The sequence below is a fragment of the Xiphophorus couchianus genome, chromosome 13 (genome assembly GCF_001444195.1).
Source record: "Xiphophorus couchianus chromosome 13, X_couchianus-1.0, whole genome shotgun sequence".
In the NCBI taxonomy this organism is placed as follows: domain Eukaryota; kingdom Metazoa; phylum Chordata; class Actinopteri; order Cyprinodontiformes; family Poeciliidae; genus Xiphophorus; species Xiphophorus couchianus.
In genome coordinates this window covers 2,200,923-2,216,368 of record NC_040240.1, presented here as the reverse complement: position 1 = coordinate 2,216,368, position 15,446 = coordinate 2,200,923, and the positions used below count along the sequence as shown (strand labels likewise).

Sequence of the window (15,446 nt, the reverse complement as noted above, 5' to 3'; positions counted from 1 at the left end):
TTGATATACCAGTATCTAGGTTTTTTTTACCCCATAGTTGTATTTGTACAATTGCTAGCTAACTAATCAGCAATTTCATTCAATTCAGTTTATTATAGAAAAACTAGTATGCATGTAACATACTTAGTATGCTACATGAGGAAAAATTCCCTTTATTATTGTGTATCTTTGTATGTGTGATCCATCACCATCATTCATTTTGTCTACTTTATAGTTTTCTGAACTAGCTAACACCACCTTAGTAATGGGGTCTGTGTGTCATTCATGATTGAACTAAAATAAATCATTTTCTTCCATTGTCTAAAAATGCAAGAAAATATGTTTGAAATTTTCAATCAATAAACACATAAATGTTTCAGATTTGACTAAAAGCCATCTTACAAGACAAAACTTTAAACATGAAAACCAAAAGTAGGTAAAACAAGTATAACTTTAATCATTTCAGATATATAGAACGGTATTACAATGTCTTCACCAAAACATCTCATGTCAAATTATCTGACTACAAAACTTTACAAATATGTTTACAAGAATATATACATTCAAGAAAAGTACGTATTTTAGCAGGAGAAAGTGTTAGCTGTGGCAGTGGGAGTTTATGTTGCTAATAAATGCAACCAAAATATAAAAAGGATATCCGATATTTTGTTATAAGGACAAATTAGCTTAGACTTAATTAGATAAGGCCTTATTTTGACTGATTTTCTTTCCCACTGAACCTTCCTTTTGACAGTCCAATAAATCCTTCCTGATGTGTTGGTCAAGTGCCAAGCTGGAGGAACAGATTGTTACTGAGATCACATATAAGGAGTTGCACTGGACTGAGAATAGACTCCAAATTCTCACAAACTTTGGCTCTCAGAAACCAATTCTGGTCCAATTTTGCAATTTAACCACAAAAACATCCTCTGACACCAGAAAACAGAACAATTAAAACGGGGATGGAGGTAACTGCTGCTCACAATGATGCCTGAGGATTGGTTGGAGCATTTCAGAGATTAAACAAATACGAAAACCACAGTTAAATCTCTGGAATGAACAACAAAGGAAAACTGACAAACAACCTAAACCTTGAATTGTTTAACCCTCCTGCTGTCTTGCCGTGACAGACAACGGGGAAGCGCACACAGGGTCACTGCAACCCCACCGGACCGCAGTGACCCTGGGTCAAAGTGCAGTGTACTGGGTCAAAAGCTTGTGGGGTTCAAAAGACCACAGAAGGGTTAACATTTTTTTACATGTCAAACATAAATAGAAAGTATCTATTAAAACACATATCTTGAGTTACAGGAAATTCAGAGATGTTTTTGTTCTTGACAATCAGATTTTCACAATCATTTCATTGCAACACATTTCCTAGATCTACTGTCTGTAAAGGAATTTGTCAGCTTTTTACAGTTTACAACTCATTTGTGAAGAGCTTCACTCTAGAGCTAGAATTCCTCAAAGTAGTGGTTAGTGGAATTAATTTTACAGATATTTGTTGTATTTTTATAGATTTGAAGTTAAGAATCAGAAAAGTCATGATGGACAAAAAAATGTTAAGACTTTTGCAGATTGTTTCTTTATACTCAATAAGTGAAGAACTATAATTTTGGGATGCAGAGTATGGCAACAATCTACTCTATTAGTTCCAAAAAAATAAAATAAAAAACTCACCCAAATCTAAAGATAAAATATAACTAAACATAATGAGTTTAAAAGAAAAGAGAAGATAAAAAAAAAATCTATATTAAGGATTGTGTGCCATAAAGAGAACTACAGCATCATGTTTCATAGTGAAAAAACTGCTTGCTGTTAACTAGCTGCAACAGAGCTAACCAGGCTCTCCCTGTAGAGGCTTTATGCTGCATATGGTTTAATTATCCAGATCAGGTTGGAGGAATGCTGAGCTTCGTCACACGAGATGGAAAGCTCCAGATCTAAAGATCTCATCCTGCTCAGCCAGTCAAACAACTACAGGAGTTAATTCAACTAGAGGATAGCAAAAGCAAAGTACAGTCCAACAAATTACACATCACTCCAACAGTAAAGTGCACTTGAGTCAAGGTGAAAAAGCTGAAACGAAGCACTTCTCCAAGTAAAACACTGCTTACAATGTCCGCCCTCACAGCGGTTGGATGTATTCTTACATGGCCTCCAGAACAGCGTTCCCAGCTTCCACTTTTGATCTGGATTCCATGAGGAGAGAAGTTCTGTGACAGTCCGACCTCAAACAGGGACATGTATCCAAGCACAGAAAAGCGGAGAGTTGTTGGAGGATGTGGTAGGGGGATGGACGACGGGCTGGACTAGTGGAACGCCAGAGGAGACGGCTCACTGGACAACCTCAAAGTAGTGGAGGATGGCCATGATGTGCTGTGGCATGAAGACGTAGCCGGTGTAGATGGCCATGGCAGCCACTGAGATCAGCAGAGAGTCTGACAGGCAGAGATTAAGGTAGAACTTCCTAGTGGGAAAAGACTCTTTCTGCTGCAAGGGATTACAGAGTTATTAGCGGCATCACATCATAAAATAACAATTACACTGTAGAGATTCCTTGTAGAGGCAAAAATTATGGTGAGGGTTAAAGGTCAATGCATGGCATCCACACTATTTTAGAGGAAGAAGAAGATCAAAAAATTGGTTGTGTTTCTATTTGGGCCGGGACATTAACATGTTAATTGTGATTAATTACAAAGATTTTAGTGCAGTTATTCACTTTCTCTTTCTTTTAAAACATACCAGAGCTGGGACCTCCATATTTGTGTGCTTCTGATACACCCATAAATCAGACACACATGCGACATCTACATCTACCGTCTTGCGCCGGTCCAAGAATTTCACCTCTAGCGGCGCAATACGAATGCCCCCGGTCATCCCTCTTAAGTTCAGAGAGAAGAAAACCCACAAAATAGAACCGGAGTCCTATTCCATTATTCCTAGCTGCGGTATTCAGGCGACGGGGAAGCGATCATCTACTCTTTGTAGCGGTAGATAATGAAGCAGCTTGTTTTGATCCATTTCTGCTTCAAAAACCGATCTGATGCGACGCTGAGAAAGACTATTGTTGTGTTTAAGCTGTGTTGAAGGAGTTAGCCTCTCAGTGAATCTATTCAAGCCTGAAATAGCATCTCAATGCAAAATATGTAGCAGCAGCACAGACATCCCCCACAGTTCAATGAATGATTTCAGCTTCATAAAACTCTGGAAAGACTAAAGGACAGAATAACACTTTGCTCAAACCTGATGGTTGAAGGAACAGACTAAAATGAGTAAATACGTTTGTTGTTGAGTTCATCTGTCTATGTATCCAGTAATTTTTCTAAAAAAAAAGCAGCCGAAATTTAACTTAAATTAGATATGTCTAACTTCAGCCAATCAGAATGGCTAGAAATTTCAATTCAAACTTTAATTAACTATAATAAACAGGAACCAATCAGAAACAGCCAGCAATCTACCATTCATATATTAATTAAATAACAGCCAATCAGAAATGCCAAACAATGAACAGAATAATTATCCCAACTTAAAAGAATCTGCCACTTGGGAACAGAGAACGAAGTAGGATTTTTAGGCTGATTTTCAAAGGAAATTCATTTGAAAAACTAATGGGAACCCTGTACCTGGTGTTTTTCAGCCAGTTTCTTTATTGCGGGTTGCAGAGAACTAAGTTTCAGCCATAGTGCACCAGAAGTTGCCAAGTTCAAACGATTTCGGTACTTGGACTGCATGTGGAGGACCTGGCTGAATCCCTGCTCCACGAGATATGTGGTCGGGAAAACAAGAAGCAGCAGCCTGGCCTTCTCCCAAAGAGTGGGATAACGTGTGGCATATTTGGTCCACATGCTGCCCCAGCCAAAGGTGCGAAAAATAGCTTGGGCCTCAACGTCGCACTGAACATCAACAAGATGCTCCTGGATGACAATATCGCAGTCGACCACGTCCGCCTGAAAGGGCTGGACCACCCACACGGGAACTTCAAGATCCAGGAGATCCCAGAAGCGCATTTTCAGATCGGCCCGAACCGTTTTCAGGTGTTCCACATAAATGAAGAGGCGGTCATCGGTAAGCTCCTCAGACACCTGTAATGATTAGGCTATTATTATTATTAGCAATGCAATAATTCATCGAAATTAAATAAGCATAATCAATTATAATAACCAACTTTATCAACTATGGGAAATTAGCTAACTGCCTCCTGCCTATGCTCTGTTGTACAGATACAGCCTGGAGATGAGACTTGTCCACTGCTTTGCACTGGACAAGAGTAAAGCCATTTCCTTGGAGCTTTAACGTGACTTTGTTCATTTTTTCAAAGAAGTCTGCGAGGTACATGATGTCGCAGTGGCTGGAAGTCACCTGTTCCCCCAGAGCTGAACCAATCGACTCCAGAAACTCCACGATGTTTCTGTAGTCTGTATGAAGGTAGTCTGTTTACCTTCAAACAGACTACAAAAAAGAACAAGGCAGTTTCCCCTTGAGAGCCAGCGCACATTTGTGAGGAGAAGACGACGCTCAAAAATCTCATCATTCTCCTGGCATAGCAGTCGGAACAATCTGTCATTTAGGGCATGGGCTTTTATTTTGTTAACTGCCTTGACTGCGATATTGAGGGACTCATTGAGAGGTGGACTATTACATTTGGCCACAAGGTTGTGGTGGTGCAGGATGCAAAGGACTGTCCGCACCTTCAGGACCTGCTCCTTAAGAAGAGCAGTGAAGCTGTGATACCTGCCAACCATCGAGGGGGCATCGTCAGTGGCGCATGCCAGGATATTTGTTATTGGGATGGACTTTTCCTGTAAATAGCCATAAAGGGCATTGAAAATGGTCTGACCCTTTGTGTCCGTTTTCAGATATTTTGAAAACAAAAACTCTTCAGCCATGTCCTCACTGCTGGGGGCCTTAAAGCATTGTTGTTGGGAATGGTCGTCTCATCCTGAAGGGTGAGCGGAGAATCCCTTAAAATGGCACACAGCTGCTCCTCCGTATCCGCACCCATTTTATTAATTCTGCGTGCTACGATGTAATTGCTTAGTGGTATGGATTTCAGCACCTGCGTGGGGTCCCGCTCCAGCACAGTAGAGATTACCTTTCTGATGGCAGGGAGCACCAATTTTTCTCCAACTGTGTACGGCTGCCCACATTTGGCTATTAGCAGAGAGATGTTATAGGACGCCACTGGCCCACTATCAGACTGGTTCATTTTCCTGGTAAAGAGACTGGTGATGCTTCTCCAACCCTGCTGCTCTTTAAGAGTCTGAAAGAAGGCCTTGTCAGCCTTCTCCCCGTGGATCTTCGTAAGATGCTCCTTGAGTTGTGATGGCTTCATTGCCTCATTTGGAAAAAACTTGTACACATAGTAAACACTGTGGAAGTTGTGGGTGTATTGGTAAAGGTATGAACCCATAATCAAGGTATTCAATCGAACTGATGGCATTTCTTCTTGTTCTGTGCCATTTTCGAATACGCCTCTTGCTAGTCTCACAAAAACAACTGAAAATGCCGCGCAAAAGTATGACAAACTGTTGTGTTATTTCTGCCATATTGTTTTTTGCAAATTGTTCAAAGTTTAAACTGGTATTGTTGTGCATCTTTGGTGTAAACTTTACCTTCAAGCAAACGCCTCCCAAAATAATGTCAGCCCCCCCCCCCCCCCCCCCGTCATCCTCTCAACGCCCCGGTTGAGAAACGCTAAATTAATTAGTCATGTCCCGTCAAAACGAAGCAGTGACGCAATGACAGATCCATCGGTTAAACCCGAAACCTTCATTCCTCTTCTCGTTTTTATTTAAACGGGCCAGGTTAATGAAAAACTACGTTTGTCACTCAACAGGAAGAGTTTCCACCAGTTTCAACTATAAACAAGCTCTGTATTCAGAGAACTTACGCTGGTGGAGATTCTCAGGACAGAGTAAGGGCTGGGAATTAAAACCCTTTTGATTCCCAGGTGACAATAATAGGAAGAAGTAAACTTACTTTTCTACTTAAATACATAGAAGAAAACCCTATTAATCATAAACTCGTGTAGTTTACATTTATTACTGACTTGATGTGAACCTCAAAGCCAATTCAGCTCAAGTTGTGTCAAATTATCACTTAGCCTAACGCTAAGGTTAGCTTCCGCTAGCCACTAGCAGCAAGTTTGAGTCATTGTGACACGGAAAAGGATACTGAACACCGTCCTCTCCCAGGGCTCCAGCATGTACAGCGCTGTCACTAGCAGGTACTGGTAATAAAACCAGGACAGCTGCTTCCAACAATCTCCAAGCGCCATAGTCCAACTTCAGAATACTTCAACTTAGCTTTCACCAAGCCTGCCTGTCGTCTTCCGGCGTTTTCCAGAGTGACTTCCTGTATTTCGTATGGTGTTTATTTTCAACCAATAACAGCTCGGTTTTCTATTGCGCGAATCTGACGTAATTCAGGACATACACATGAATATGGTTCAGGATTCGCGGGGTGAAAATGTTATTGTCACCTTCTGTTCAACACCATACTGATTACTTAACAGAACAATTATTCATTGGTAACTCTGGTCTCACCCATTTTTAAGTAGAAAAACTAATAAATGTATTAGAGAACTAATAATAAGAGCTCATATAAGCAAACCAGCTTCTACATTTTGGGGGGACAATATATTTAATGATATTTTCTGGAAAGATGTTTGGTTATTGCTGAAGAAATACTTAATAACTAATAAGATCCGAGAAGTGTCTAAAGATTCTCCATAGATGTTATCCTGTTAATAGTAAAATATTTAAATATCACCCAAATGTAGACCCTCTATGTTCATTTTGTCCCAATTCTGAGGAAACCATCACTCATCTTTTCTGGGACTGCTCTTATATTCAAATATTTTGGAAAGATATGTTTTTATAACTAAAAAATAATGTAAATAGATGTATCGTTTAACTTTAAAACTATATTATGTGGCTTTTTCTGTTTAAACACTCCACAAAAATAAAGTCTTTGTTAGAAACGTAATATTAATTTTAGCTAAATGTAATATCCACAGCTGCAAATTTCTTAAGTTGAAACCCAAATTGAATGCTTTTTGTGCCTATGTTTCTTCATATTTGTATTCTCTGAAGTACTGTACTGATACTAAAGCTTTAAAGACTACTTCAATTTGTAAAGAATTTCTCATGTAATCTACCCTAATTTGCTGTATTTAACCTTTTCGTATTGTAACCTTTTCCTGTTTGTAATTTTTGCTCTTTTATCTCCCTTAAGCCTCATCGTTCTTTTAGTTACTGTTTATGTAACTTGTTGTACATTTTATTGTAAATTTAAAAAAGAAAAAAAAAATCTTACAATCTTACAACAAACATGACTACAGGTCAAGGTTAAATATAAGAACATTTTGCATTATCAGAATAAAATTGAATAAAATTCTAACTAAAAATTCTAACTATGTACAAAAAAAGGTTCAGGATTTGCAAATAATACCACTACTAGTAGTAATGGTACTAGTAATAGAACTAATATTCTATTACTAGTATGCTAATGATAATTATGATATACTACTAATACTTATTAGTATAACAATCCATGTGTTTTTTATGAAGAGACAAAAACTAAGGGAAAACATTAAAGTTGACTGAAATAACAGCAAAGAATGAAAGCTAGAGAGTAGAATATTCCAGCAGTTAGGAAAAGTGGTCAATTTATCCTCCAGCAGCAGAACTACAGACATAGCTCAGAATTACATAGTACTCTAACTGTTCTGAACTACTTCAAAATGTAAACTTTTTGGCAACAGGAAAATAAAAATCATGAAAAATAATGGGAATGATGTTAAGAAAAAAATATATTCCTTATTTTTAAAACAATTATTCTGTGTTTTGGTAAGACAGTATGCTTATTTTTTCCTTTTACTGCATTTGATTGACACTGATTTAAAATTCAGGAGAATGAAAAACAGGGGGTGGGGTTTTGATTATATTTTCAATTTTTTTTTTACATACTTTTTCAATATAGAGCATAATAAACGGTACCAATCAGAGCTGAGCAACACTGCCATTAATTACTTGTTTATTTTAGTTGTAGCAGCTGTTGCTGTATGGGACCACCTATGTGGCCTATACCCACCACAGCAAATGTCATAATTATAAAAGTCCATCCCGCAAAACTGATGTCTCATTTTTTTCCTGAGGAATATGAATCCAGCTGATGAATAACACAGGATTACTTCTCAACATCAAGTCTCTGTCTTTTGTATTCTACTGGCCTGTGACCATAAACGTTTCACCATAAATAAGTAATCCATAAAAACATCTTAACGCTTTCGGAACTGTGCAGCAGATGATAGTTGTTAAAAAAGAAGTAGATATTAAAATTACAACTGTTTAAAAGTCTTTTAGTTGTTTAAAAAGTTGCTGAAAACAAAGAGAATTATGTGGATTTCACAATATGACCTAAGAGCATAAACCTAAAATTCATTCCCAAGCAGAAGTGAACTGGGACGTGAAGTAGTAGTTTATTAGGCTGTGAAAGACTCTGACAACAGGCTGAGGTGAACCTCTATGAAAACTGAGGCTAATGGAGGAAACTGGATTTATCAAAAGTTGAGAGGAAATCCAGCTATTGATAATAGAACAATCATTTTAGTCAAAACAGGTAAAACAGTTTCTGTTGGACAAGGTTCCACAGACAAACTGGAAAACAGGCAAAAGAGAAATTCAGGATTTGAACCCGTTCAGTCCACCTCAGCAGTGACTGGCCAGTATGTTAAAGAAATGGTAGACCTCATCTTTGTCAAACACAGCCACCTCTGTGGAGCACTCAGAACATTTCACAGGGTGGTAGATCTCATCAGAGTCCATGCCTGCCGGCCTCGGGCTGGCACCCTCTGCTGTCTGGCCTCTCCTCCTCTTCCTGGGCTTTTTCTCCTGCTGCGTTTTGTAGCGCAGCACCTCGTCTGTCTTCACTGTGCAGTTCATCACAAACATGGCTCGATACTGTGTGCGATACTTTTCATGCCTGGTGAAGACAAAACACAGAACGGTATTTATTCAACACGGTTTCCAATTCATCAAACACTGCTTTGAGATGTTACAAATCTCAGCTACTTTACAATATGGCTGGACTGGATAGTTATTGCACAATTAGAAACAGGACAGCTTGTAATAAATTCACATTAGAAACCATGGAAAGGTTTCCTGTTGGATGAAGCCAGTTTAAAAACATATTTATACACACAGTACTATGCAAAAATATTCACACCCTTTCACCATGCTCATGATTTCGCTAAATTAAAAATTCAATTCAAAAATACTTTATTTATACCAAAGGGAAATTAAATGTTGCCATAACTGATATCATTCAAGTATCCAAGTAAAGTGTTGTCATAGACAGTGATGCTGTGGCCAGGAAGGATCTCCAGTAGCAGTCAGTCATGAAACTAATCTCAAGATATCTCTGACTGAAGACTGAATCTCTATGACAGTTTCAAGAATTTAAAGACATGCTAACAGCTCACGTTTTAGGCAGCAAAGATGATATTTCATGGTAGAATGACACCAGCAGTTGTTCCCCATTCTGCTAATCCATCTCATTTGCTTCTGCCACTCTTTTCAGTTATTGTGGAGGACTATACAGAAGCTGATCAGAGTCAAAACTGGAGACAGCAAAGAGAAGTAGAAGAAAAAGCAGGAGAATAAACTGCAGAGGAACAATATCAGAGATGTGTGGTCAGGGATGAAGAGGATTATAGGGTTCAAACAAAAGGAGGATCAGATAGATCAGGGGTGCCCAAAATCGGACCTTGAGGGTCGGCATCCTGCACGCTTTAGTTCAATCCCTGGTGGTAGTAACAACCTTTTCAGCATGTTAATGTTCTTCTTAGACCTTCTAAGGAGCCATCATTTGATCCAGGTGCGTTAAACCAGGGAGAGAACTAAAACATACAGGATGCCGGCCCTCGAGGACCCACTTTGGGTACCACTGAGATAGATGGACGCTTGTTCCTGAACAGGTTCAGTTCAGGAACAAGCTCATCATCATCATCATCATCATCCTCTTCTGTCCACAGCCAAACACACATCCCACCTTCCTCTAACCTACAGCTGTCAAACAGTTTCTGTTTGACAGATGTTCTAGTTTCCATGGATTCTTCTGCTTCTACAAGTTTGTCTTCAACCAAATTAGGAGCTGCTGCTGTTCCCACTTTTCTGGATTTAGAAGTCAGGTGAAGAACCAGAACAAGGCTGCAGGTCCAGATGGTGTCAGCCCCAGAGTCCTGAAGGCCTGAAGCTGCAAAGCAGCTCTGTGGGATTCTTTAGCATCTCTTCAACAATAGCTTGACCCAAGAAAAGGTTCTGTTGTTGTGGAAGACATCCTGTCTGGTTCCGGTACCAAAGAAAACTTAGCTATCAGTCATCAATGACTATAGACCAGTTACCATGACAACCCACATCATGAAGGTCCTGGAGAGACTCCTGTTGGACCATCTGAATAAGTAGACAAGCTCATATCAGGGGCCCCTGCAGTTTATTCATCACCATGGAGATGGAGTTGAAGATGCCATGATACACCTTTTTCAACAAATCCACTGTCATCTGGACAAAGCAGGCAGCACTGTGAGGATCATGTTCTTTGATTTCTCCAGTGAATTTAACACAATTCACCCTGATCTGCTCTGAGAGAAACTCCAGAAAACACAGGTGGAAGCCTCAACAATCACCTGGATCTATGACTACCTCACAAACAAAACGCAGTTTGTGAGACTGAAGGACTGTTTGGTGGTCAGTAACACAGGAGCACCACAGGGGACTCTATCTCCCCATTCCTTTTCACTCTACACTTCAGACTTCCAGCATAAGACTGACTTCTGTCATCTGCAGAAATACTTAGGTAATTCTGCAGTTGCTCGGTGTATCAGAGATGGACAAGAGGCTGAGTACACAGAGCTGGTGGACCACTTTGTGTCCTGGTGAGGGAACAATCAAATCATCTTGAATGTAAACAAAACAAAGAAGATGATTGTACTGTACAGGTTACAGGTTGGCTATAATCACTACGTTTACCAAGAGGTTACAGTCAGCATGTGGTAGACGATGCTCTGTGATCCCAACAGCTTGACATATGTATTGCCCATGCTCAGTGTGGATGCAGAGATGATTGTGTTTCTCCTGACCTCTGACAGTCCAGGCAGAGCGTGGTCATGCAGGCAGGACAGTTCAACACGGCGTCACTGCTGGGAAGGCGATAGTTCTGGCCAGCCAGGGACCGGGATGCTGTGCTCTGATGCTTTCTGCCGTTATACCTTCACAGGATGAAAGAAAGCCAATTTACACAGATAGGAAAACCATCGTTGTGCTGCACTTTCATAGCAGAAAAAAGGACATGCTGGTACCTCCTTGCGTCCACCCAGGCCTGGTCCCTGTCGTCCTCGTCTGGGTCGTACAGCAGCTCATCGTTACTGAGAACCATACGCTGCCTGCGCCGCCGGTCTGTGGAGCTGCCTACAGTACAGATTCAGATCACTGTTCAAGACTCAACATGGCCACTTCAAACAGGCGACTGTTTTTTCCTCCACACTCTCTAACATTAAATCAGAGTGTTTTCCTGCTGTAGGTCAGTTGGTTGAACTCTGGTATAGATTTAACTTAATACACGTCAGCAGAACTGTGAAATGATTATGTAAATAAAAGGATGAAAGAACCACTGACTGAGCTGCTCACATCACACCCTGATGTACCCAAGCGTCTTTTCTCATTCAAATATTTTTCTTCTCCAAATCTTAAGTTTTTGTTTTTTGGTTTGTTTTTTTTTGTAAAATTATGTTTTTACTCTGCTAATATTATGACTATATTCTTGAAACCAAACAAAAAACTGACTGTACAACTCACAGAAGGAATGAATGGAATGATGCCATTTTTGAAATATATTCTCTGTCATTTGCAATTTCCCCATTTAACATTCTGAATTAACACAAAACTCAAAAAACCCCAACATCCTCATCTAGGAGTATGTAAACTTCTGCATTAGAAGAAAAGCATCTCTCAGAATTCTAGCATTTAGTAAACAGAGACAGTTTTGGTAATTCTAACTGACCTGATTTAGGCATAGAGAGAAAGAATGAAAGGTCTTTTTCATGATGAACCGTGCAGACCTTACCTGGTGTGTCGTCATCCTCTGAGTCAGAATCAAAGTAGACCTTATCGTACATCTGAGGTTTGGAAACGCAGGAAGCTCCAGCACTTCCTCCACCTGTGGGATCTGTCCCAGAATATTTATGTCAGTTTATTTGAAAATAGATTCTGTCCAACAGCTCACAATGTTCAATTTAGGGCTGAAACAATCCGATTAATCAATTACTGAAACAATCATCAACTAACTTAGTAATCACCTAAGTGTTAACTGGCGCTTACAGACTCGCTATAAGGCCATTTGCTGAAGGAATAACAAAATTAGAACAGTAATGAAGCCAAAACTGTACAGGACACATATATATTTTGCACTTAAGATGTCTCTATATCTGTTCTCATATGCTTTGCTATTTATTTTGCAATTTACTTTTAACATTCAACCCTCTGAATTTGTACAGAATAATTTCCAAACAGACAAACTCTAAATAGTGTGAATCATTTCGATTCATTGAGACGCAAACCCTGTAGAATGGCAGTTGGGAGTGTAAACCAAGTTACCAGCTGCTGGTCCCCAGGTTCCCTCCATGGTCCGGATGGTGGAGCTAAGTTCGGCCTCCATCTCTTTTTCAAACTCATCCTCACTGGATGACTCGCTCTCCCCTGTCAGGTACTCCCGTATCAGCTTCTTCTTCTGCTCCGGGGTTCCGTTCAGCAGCACGTCCAGCTCGTCCTCTGAGCTGAAACCAAGTGAAACGTTCTTATGCAAACATGTTGCTGCCTTATGTCCCTCCTTTCTGTCCCATAGACCGTAGAATAGACATATCCATAGATACTATCGCAAACGTCGAGATACTTTTGTGACACCTTTGTCACCTTTAACCTTATTGCAGTAAGGTTAAAGGTGACAATACGAGTATTCAAAAACTTTTTCTTCCAACCAGTGTCGGACATAAACACTAGAATCTCAGCTGTCAGTGTGTTTAATGAAGACCCTTCATGCGCTGCCTTGCTTTGCTGCTTACAGCCAGAAATAAACACATTCTCTCAACATAAAGCCCTGACAGTTAGGACCAGGCTTCAACATATACCCACCGCCTGCGTTTTGTTTACATGTTAGGATCCAGCTAGCCTTTAGCTCCTAGCCTCATGCTAATGGTTCAAAGCTAATGTGTAGCATACCTGCTCTCAGCTCGCTCTTCGTCGCTCGGTTCCTCAATTTCATACGAGTCAAACTCCTGGGGTTTACTCAACTTGTTCATTCTGTAGACATAAAAACAAAACCTATGACAAAAGGAAATAAATCCAATCCACCTGGATGTGAAGTAGCTTCTTCTTCGTTTACATTTATTTGGACGCTGACTAATTTAGTGTCTTTAGCGCCTTCTGGTGGACTGGAGAGTAGAGCAAATGTATCTAAAATATTTCATTGATTTTTAAAATTTATTAATAATAACCCAAATGAATCTGGTACCAGGTGAAAAAATAATTACACCATAAAACTAATAGGATGTTTTGTCATGATTTGCACCAAGGTCGAGCCACAGCATCTCTATTGAATTTAAATCCAGACTTTGACTAGGCCTCCACAAAAGTTTTATTCTGTGCCTGACTTTCTGGTATGTTTCCCCGCTGAATAACTCAAATCTACTTAAGCAAAGACCTTGTTTAGATTTTTTTAATATAAGATTTAGTTATGACTGGTTGTAATTCCTATACCCTTGCTGTCGGAAAGCATAGTAATTATAGAAAAGTGTACGTATGTAATTTATTACAGTGTAGTATTGTGAGTTTGTTAAAAAATGAGTATAAACATGATGGGAATGATGGATTCTAACAATTAGTCAGATGGGCAAAATCTGTTTTAGCCAATTATAGAATTTTAAAACAACTCAAACTGAAAATATCTGAATGTGATCTGAGCTAACCCTTTAAATTCAGAAACTAACGGTTCAATATTCTCCCTCACAATTTTCTGCTATTGAGCAGAATTCATGACTCCATTAATTACAGAAAATCCTATAGATCCTACACCAGTAAAACCAGCCTAGAAAAATCTGAATAACTGCCATGTTTGACTTCTTTCTGAATTGATGGGCTACAGTTTTTCCTCAAATGCTCTGGTACATTTTTCTGGTAAGAATAAATTTTTTCTAAACTCTTAGCTCTATCTGTTCAACATTTAGTGATTTGTGCACATCATGGTAGTAGAGTTTCTCATTCCTTCCAGCAAATTGCAAATACTGGCATACAACACAATGGAGTGCACTAGAAGGCTGAAATTAGGCATATATCACCTGGATGCCTATACCGCATTATTCGGCCTGTGATGTCACTGTCTACACCTTTTGGTCCACATTCTGAACATATCAGCTCCTTGCAAATCTAATCATTTACACAACTCAGACCACTTCTTCTGGATGCTTAACCAGGGTCCTTATTAAAGGTATTTATTTACCTTTTAAGGAAAATATTAAAATGAAACGGGATTAAAATAAATCAGTACTGAGCACAATTAAAGCTCTTTGTGCAGGAGATTCATTGCAGCCAGGAAGAGCTGCCTTAGAGCTTCCATGTTACCTTTACATTCCTTCAATATTTCCTGAAAATTGTGGCCAGTTATCTTTGGAGAATTGTTGAAATTCAGCCCCATTGGAGCATCCAGCATTTTCCCAGCCATTTTAAAGTTATGCTGCAGTATAACTATCTATAGGATTCAGGACAGGACTTTAATTAGGTCACTCCAAATCTTCAGTTTGTTTTTCTTCACCCATTCAGAGGTGGACTTGCTGGTGTTTGGGATCATTGTTCTGCTACAGAGCCCACGTTGGTTTCAGGAGGTTTCAGGCAGCTGGACGTTCTCCTTCAGGAGAATCCATGGCTCCATTTATCCCAGCAAGTCTTCCAGGTCATGAAGCAACAAAACAGCCCCAGACCATTACGCTACATAAAACGTAACAGCATCATTTACTGCTGGTCTGAGGTTCTTTTTCTGAAGCCCATTGTTACTTTACACCAGATGTAACGGTGCACACACCTTGCACAGAGTTCAACTTTTGTTTCACTAGTCCACAGAATGTTTTCCAAGAAGTCTTTGGGATCTAGATGAGACGAGCCTTAATGTTCTTTTGCCCAGCTGTGGTTTTCATCTGGGAACTCTGCCATGCTGGCAAGTTTACCCAGTTTATTTCTAATGGTGGAGGCGTGACCTCTGACCTATCTCTAAGGCCTGTAGTTCTTTGGTTGCTGTTGTGGGTTAGTGACTACTTGGATGAGCTGTTGCTGCATTCTTAGGGTAATTTTGATTAACGAGCCACTCCTGAGCAGCTGCAGCACTAGTCCCAAAGGTTTAAAAATGCAGGTATGGATTAT

At 39.7% G+C, this 15,446-nt stretch overlaps 2 protein-coding genes across 3 annotated transcripts; both read right to left on the bottom strand.

Moving 5' to 3' along the window:
• Positions 1-411: 411 nt before the first annotated feature.
• Positions 412-6,346, bottom strand: sptssa (serine palmitoyltransferase, small subunit A). Its single transcript, XM_028035555.1, has 2 exons — positions 6,157-6,346; positions 412-2,420 (listed from the first exon to the last, which is right to left on the bottom strand). The coding sequence occupies exons 1-2, from the start codon at positions 6,257-6,259 to the stop codon at positions 2,317-2,319; spliced, it is 207 nt and encodes a 68-aa protein (XP_027891356.1). The 5' UTR covers positions 6,260-6,346; the 3' UTR covers positions 412-2,316.
• A 1,582-nt stretch (positions 6,347-7,928) lies between these two features.
• eapp (e2f-associated phosphoprotein) lies at positions 7,929-13,442 on the bottom strand. 2 transcript variants are annotated; one of them, XM_028035553.1, is made up of 6 exons: positions 13,257-13,442; positions 12,636-12,814; positions 12,106-12,198; positions 11,342-11,450; positions 11,123-11,251; positions 7,929-8,967 (listed from the first exon to the last, which is right to left on the bottom strand). In XM_028035553.1, exons 1-6 carry the CDS (start codon positions 13,334-13,336, stop codon positions 8,694-8,696), a joined length of 864 nt encoding a protein of 287 aa, XP_027891354.1. In that variant the 5' UTR covers positions 13,337-13,442; the 3' UTR covers positions 7,929-8,693. The 2 variants fall into 2 exon arrangements, with proteins under 2 accessions (XP_027891354.1, XP_027891353.1); XM_028035552.1 differs by having other exon boundaries at positions 12,106-12,207; positions 13,257-13,441.
• Positions 13,443-15,446: the final 2,004 nt, after the last annotated feature.

Bases quoted from the DNA above. Each gene is read 5' to 3' on its own strand.
- sptssa (XM_028035555.1), bottom strand. From the start codon at position 6,259: ATGGCGCTTGGAGATTGTTGGAAGCAGCTGTCCTGGTTTTATTACCAG. The intron at 2,421-6,156 runs GTATCCTTTTCC...TCTGCCTGTCAG, and splicing joins CTGGGAGAGGACGGTGTTCA to ACTCTCTGCTGATCTCAGTG.
- eapp (XM_028035552.1), bottom strand. From the start codon at position 13,336: ATGAACAAGTTGAGTAAACCCCAGGAGTTTGACTCGTATGAAATTGAG. The intron at 12,815-13,256 runs GTATGCTACACA...ACTTGGTTTCAG, and splicing joins GAAGAGCGAGCTGAGAGCAG to CTCAGAGGACGAGCTGGACG. The intron at 11,252-11,341 runs GTACCAGCATGT...CATCCTGTGAAG, and splicing joins GCCTGGGTGGACGCAAGGAG to GTATAACGGCAGAAAGCATC.